The sequence below is a fragment of the Limulus polyphemus genome, unplaced genomic scaffold (assembly GCF_000517525.1).
Source record: "Limulus polyphemus unplaced genomic scaffold, Limulus_polyphemus-2.1.2 Scaffold3143, whole genome shotgun sequence".
In the NCBI taxonomy this organism is placed as follows: Eukaryota; Metazoa; Arthropoda; class Merostomata; order Xiphosura; family Limulidae; genus Limulus; species Limulus polyphemus.
In genome coordinates, this window is record NW_013668753.1 from 66,617 (window position 1) to 73,415 (window position 6,799).

The 6,799-nt window shown below is 29.4% G+C and overlaps 1 protein-coding gene across 1 annotated transcript in view; it reads right to left on the reverse strand.

Moving 5' to 3' along the window:
* The window catches only part of LOC106468745 (nuclear pore complex protein Nup107-like), a 123,516-nt gene that overhangs the window by 52,050 nt on the left and 64,667 nt on the right, over positions 1 to 6,799 (reverse strand). Inside the window, exons 15-16 of the mRNA XM_013929188.2 lie at positions 5,205 to 5,410; positions 949 to 997 (exon numbers count right to left, since the gene is read on the reverse strand). Coding sequence (XP_013784642.1) covers positions 949 to 997; positions 5,205 to 5,410 — 255 coding nt within the window. The remainder of the gene's footprint in view (positions 1 to 948; positions 998 to 5,204; positions 5,411 to 6,799) is intronic.

Sequence of the window (6,799 nt, forward strand, 5' to 3'; positions counted from 1 at the left end):
TGTGAAATTTTGAAATTTTCTGATACATAAAAGTATCTTTAATCTTAGAATATTATTTTGCATGATAGACATGCAACAAGCGAAAGAAAAAATAGACAAGAAAAAAACATTGCTTTATAGACCTTAAGACTTAATCAAAAAATTTGATATTTTGCATATGTAGCCAGACAGACTGACAGATTGTTAAGCTGTAGATGTTTTTAACATTAATCATCCAGTCATTTTTTTTTTAGTTTATTTGCTCAGTTTAAGTGAACAAAATCATTTATCAATAGCTGATCTGACATGATCATCTGAGGAACTAAAACTGGAAAAGTTTCACAATGTCATAATTAAAACAAAATGTGTAGAATACCATATGGTAAAATTCCTGTTTATGTCATTTATGCCAGTTTTAAAGACTGTAGATATGTGAAAGAAAAGTAAACAGCTCAAGAAATATATAGATGAAATTATTTTCTATGTGGTGGTAAGCCTTTAGATTAATGCATCAATTTTTACATGTAGGCACACGGTAAAACTTGTGTAACATGTTTTGTAGACTGTAAAGGCAAAATTTGCTGCTTCAACAAGGCAAACTAGTGGAAGCTAACCCTGCTATGATTCTTAGCTGACATATCATTGGATGATTCTGAATAGCTAAAATAAAAGAGTTTGGTATTTTAACAGCCTCGCTTAGTAAGAAAGAAAAATCAAAAATAAATATTTTGTGGTGTATGTCTAAAATGTATGATGGAAACTCAGTTGTGACACTCAGAATTCAGTTATATCATAAGCAGCAATATATATGCTGAGCTGAATTATAAATAAGCTTTCAAACTTCACTGAAACAATCCTCAGTTGAAGGAATGTAACTGTGTAATTCAAACAAGGAGATGATTGTAAATACACAAAACCTTTCAATTCTAACATTAGGTGAACACAAGTATTAGCTAGAAAAACAATTACCTCCACTGTGCTTGCCTGCAGCTTCTGAAATATCTGCTGTGGTGTTAATCTGTAAAGAGATTACAAGAATACCAGGTGAAACAAACACTGAGGTGGCACAGTCTAACAGTTTAACATCCCTTAGTCTGTATACAGTGTGGGCAAAAAGCCATGCACCAAAGCAAACTTGTGTTGTATGCTTAGTTACAGATATAATATAGCTAGAGTACTGGACAAAGCTGAGATGTGTATCACATCAGTGTCATTCATATTTCAAAGGCAAGGTAGCAAAATCAAAATCCTTCATGTGGTATATAAGGATTACCCTGACATGCAAATGAATTCTGTGGGTGGATAAAGAAGAGTGAGGATAATAGTGATTTTCAATGTCATATCCTTCTTCGGTGAAAGTATGTTTCACCTAGAGAAGTTCATTAACTGGCAGAATTACCACTACTGGCCCTATAAAAACCTATATTGAATGATTAACCACATGGAACATGGTCCTTCCAAAATCTTCAATGACAAAATAATGTTTTTTTTTTGCTTTGACGGCAATGTTAACAGAAATGCATATACTTGAGTATGGAAGCATATTATGCTTATATAATAAGTTGGTAAACAACAGGTAGTATACTTCCCCATGTTAACCCACTACACCGTCAAGACCCAGGCACAGCTGGATGACAATTTTCAAATGTGGACTAGTCAAGGAGTGCATGTGAGTGGTCACCATGCTCTCCAGACCTGAATCACTTCACTTTCTCTTCAATTTATGGACCAACTCTGTATTGGTGAATGATGTGCCTCAATCACACCAAACCATCTCAAACTATACATATTGTTATAAAGAGCATAGCACCTGTAAAATTTCTGCATTATCTGCCATAAATAAAACTGATATTACTGCAGAATTTCTGAACCTTCTTTTTACAACACTATACAAGTTCAGCTATGAAAGTTACAAACAAGCCATTTTGTAACAGCATATCACTAAATTTAATGCTTCTTTAAGAGGGAAATATTTCCATTTTATAATTTGTTTCTTAATGCCTAAACAGAACTTTTGTATTTCTCCATGTTCTCCATGTTAAAAAAACATCCAAGATACTTTTTTTAAGTGTTCTAATAGAAATAATTAATTTTTTGACACAACCACACACAAAATAGTTATATACAAGAACCATGAGGTGTAACTTTGGATCGTAACTTTTAGTTATGCTCAGTTTTCAGGTCTCATCCAATTACAGTTAAATAATATATACTAGCCACTTTACTTTCCATTAGTTTAGATACTATAGCTTGAATAAACAAGTGATCTTTCTAAACTCTAGCATTATGATGTAATTGATCAAGTTTATTTAATTTATTATAACCTTCAGAGTGAACTTGCTAAGACATATTTTTAAGGTAAAGCTTTAAAACTATTATTATCTACATTTAATTTTTTTTCAAACATAAAATTTAAATTTTGTAAATTAATTCTCTAAATAAACTTATGAAAACTTAAATATCCCAACAATCTTGTGCATATTAACAGTATGTTTGTTTACGATATGGGATAATCTTTCATTAAACTATTTTAATAGTATTAATCACAAAACATTAGCTTTTTTTTCATTTTACTTTATTCTTTTGTTACTAACCAACAATGTAAGCTCATACTCACAAAATAAATATAATAATATTATTAAACCTACTTAAAATATGTACAGAAAAAGAATACATAAATTCCAGCTTCTCTGTGTGAAACATTTGTATTATAAGACTGTGCAATGTTTCAGCTATAGGAAGTTACAGTACAAGAATGCTGTGTTTATTGGCTTAACTACATTGTAGAATGTAAAAATGATAAATAACAAATTAGAAATATTAACTCTTTCCAGACTAGTACCTTGTTTTCTTATGAGGGCACATGAGAACATTAAGTTCTCAAGAATTCTGTCTGATCTCCCCTCTCAAATCACCAACAAATTAATAACTGTAATGTTTATATGTAGAATTTTAAGGCAAAAGTTTAACATTTACTTTTAATAGATGAAGTAACAGAAAATATCTCAAATGGTTAATCATAATTCAGACTTTTGTTGCTCAAATACACTTCCTACTTGTTCAGATAAAACTTGCATGTGAAACATAGCAGCAAACCTGTTTTCTTTGAAAATGTCTGTTACTTATTCATAGCTCAAATAGTTTGGAAAGAGTGAATTCTTCAACTTGGTTGTCATAAAAACTGATATTTACACAACTGTTCACCTTAGTTTACAATTTTCAAATTATAAATCTAACAAAACCACAAATATATCATCCAACAGCTGAAATATTATTTCATGCATTGTATTTGCCTTTTTTTCTCTTCATTTATAAAATATGTATCATAATTGTTTAAACTTCTAACTTGAAACTATGTATGGAGTCTTACAGTGAACTTCTCCATGGCATGAGCTTAGCAGGGGCTCTGTTTGAAACAACTGTATGCAATGTCTACAAAAAGTACAGTGGTAACACGTACACATATGATACATTGAAATAATTACTATATATTTATATTAAATATACAAGATATTTCTGTGCAAACATTTCCTTCAACAAAGTGAGCTAGTCTATGACATCCTTAAGCTTGTGTTTGTATTTGTTGCTATTCACAAAATGTGTAGGTTTATTGTAGTAAAAAAGACAAAAAAGAAAAAACATGGCTTTGCTTATATCAGCATTATATAAACATTGAATACAAACCTCTTTGGATATAACAGAAGAACAAGAGAGAAATACCAATTAATACAGTCACAAAATCTGGAAACTGTAAATCAATAATGTGTGAAAAACGTTTAATGATTATAATGATTAATGTGTTAAGTGTCTGTGTTTCAGACTTTGTGATGTGTATATGCTACTAATTTTTATGAATACAAATGCCAGAAATGGAAATTACTGCTATAAGGCTGGAAAGGGTTTAAGAATGTTATACATTTTTTTATCATCACAGATACAAATTGATACTAAAAAATAGAGCACTATGAAAGAACTTTAATTATGAAAATTTTCTCCAGATCATTGATTATCAAATTCAAAATAACTATTGGAGAGGTTACATTTCCCTTGATTTTAAATTTGTATAAGTGACTTTATTCTTGCAATTCACTCCAGAATAGTATTTTTTCTCATGTTTATTGAGTTGCAAGCAAATAAGTTTAATTTTGTTATGTTTTAGGTCTCTAAGCTGACATTAACACCCAATTTTATGAAAAACCATAACATTTATTCAATACATTGTTTTGTGTACTCTTAAAACCTTCAGCCATTGGAAATTTAAAAAAATAATGCCTGAATGTTTTACCTGTATCCTAAAGTTTTACTCTTATCCTGAAGCTTTTAATATACTAATGATTTATTTGTATCCAGAGGTTTTTATACACTAATGGTTTTATTTATATCCTGAGGTTTGTGATATACCAATGTTATATTTAGGTCCTAGGTTTTTGATACACTAATGTTCTACTTATGTCCTAAGGTTTTTTTTCATATACCATACTTTTATTTGTTTCCTATGTTATTGATATGCTGATATTTTACTTACACTTTGAGGTTTTTGATATGCTAATATAACATTTGTGTCCTGAGGTTTTTGTAATTATTTAAACTTTTAACATTTGTGTCCTGAGGTTTTTGATAAATTAATATAATATTTGTGTCCTGAGGTTTCAACAGTCTAATGTTTCACTTGAATCCTGAGGATTTTTATATACTAATGTTTTTCTTCTGTCTAGAGGTTCTTGATATATTACTGTTTTACATGTACCTTGAGGTTCTTGACGTATTATTGTTTTACAAGACCTTAATATTTTTGATATATTAGTTTTACAAGACCTTGATGTTTTTGATATATTATTGTTTTACATGTACCAATGTTTTATTTGTCCTGTGTTTTTTGATATATTGTTTTACTTGTGTCCTGAGATTTTTGATATACCACCAATTTTAATTATTATTTTCTGAAGTTTCTGATATGCTAGTGTTTTACCTGTGCCCAAAGTTTTTCAAAAACTAATGTTTTACTTGTGTCTTAAAATTTTTGATATGCTGTTGTTACTCATGTACTGAAGTTTCAATATACTAATGTTTAATATGTGTACTGGAATTTTGACAAATGTTTTACTTGTGCCCCAAGATTTTTGATGTACTAATGTTTTACTCATGTCATGAGGTTTGGATAAAATGATGGTTTACTTGTGTAATGAGGTTTTGATGCACTAATTACAGAATAATTAAAATTTTACATTTGCTCCCAGAATAGAACTGGAAGTTCTTCTAAAGTTTTCTCCTGCTGAGTTGATCCTCTAATCTCTTGTTCAATGTAAACATCTGTCAAGACCCGCATGTAAGCCCACAGATAGTCTTCCCAAGTACTACATACAGGTAAAAGATTCTTTAGGTTACCACTCAGAGCTGCATACATTCCACGTTCATAAACTGGTAATCGAACCTAAAATTGAACAAATCATATCTTTAATTGTCATCTGAAAATAAAATAAACATGATGAAATCTTGAATTAAATTTTAGTACTGAACTTCTTAAACATTTTTGTATTTCTTTATACAATTCACTTGATGTAAACTCTTTAAATATAAAGTTAAAAGCATAATTATAAAAATATATTTGTGTGTTAAGTTCATCACAGTCAACAGCATCATTGTAGAACAAACAATATCTATCAATCATCTATCCCTCTTCCCCACCACCACTAGAAAAAAAAAATGAAATGGCAAATCAAGAAATTTAAAGTTTACACAAAACAAAGATTCATAAAATTATAAGGAAAAAATTAAATGAGTAGTGATCCCAAGTTTCAGTGTTAATTTTTCTAATAATTGTATTGTATTTACACTTCTACTGCATTATAAGTATTTGCACATAATTAATAACAAGTTGCAAACAAATGGGATTCTGAAATAAATATTTTCTATACTGGCCACAAATGTGCAGTGTCTCATCTCTAAGTCAATCTTTGGAGAATGTTCATTAAATTCATTTAACTCTCTCAACACAGGCTCGGTCAATTTGACCAACCATGTGACCTTTTTGTACTCGTTTAAAGTCTTTATAGATTTAATACTTATAATTCTCAATATAGTGTGTATATCTTCACGAAATTTAGCAGTCTTTCAGTTAACATTATGAGCCTTTCACATACAAAAATCATATTTTTTAGTGAAGTATTTTTAATAAACTAAAATAAAGATTTGTTCTTCAATATATCGAGTATTTGTTGTGAATATTCCACATACAAAGTGATTTTCATGTTATGATTAAAAATACTTTTCTTCATCCTAAAAATCTCAAATTTTCTTTGTGTAACACCTAAAACCTCCTACATACATTTCATCCGTTTTTCTTTTTCAGTAAAAACTTTATATTTTATCTGTTATTTTCTCCACCCTATCTCAATATGGGATCAGTCAATTTGACCAACCTCATAACCCCCACAAAAAAAAGTTGAAATAAATATAAATTACCCCTATTTTTCTTTCTGGAATGACTTCAAATTGTAACATGAAACTACATTAATTTATCCTAAGTAACTTGAAGATTGTAACAATATACGATTATATTTTTTTATTGCCCTTTGAACTGTGTCTAACTACTGTCCATGTGATTATACGTTGTAAATCACTTGGCGAATGTGCAGCACACATTACGCTATCGAAATACATTACCCACGAGCTGCTCACACGCATGCCACGTGAAACATTTATATTATTATTATTATTATTACTTATTTTACCTAATCTAGTCTTAAATAACTTAAAAAAATCTGTATTTTTAGATTTTAGTTTCTTTTATAATAATAAATAAAGAATAAATATGAAAAAC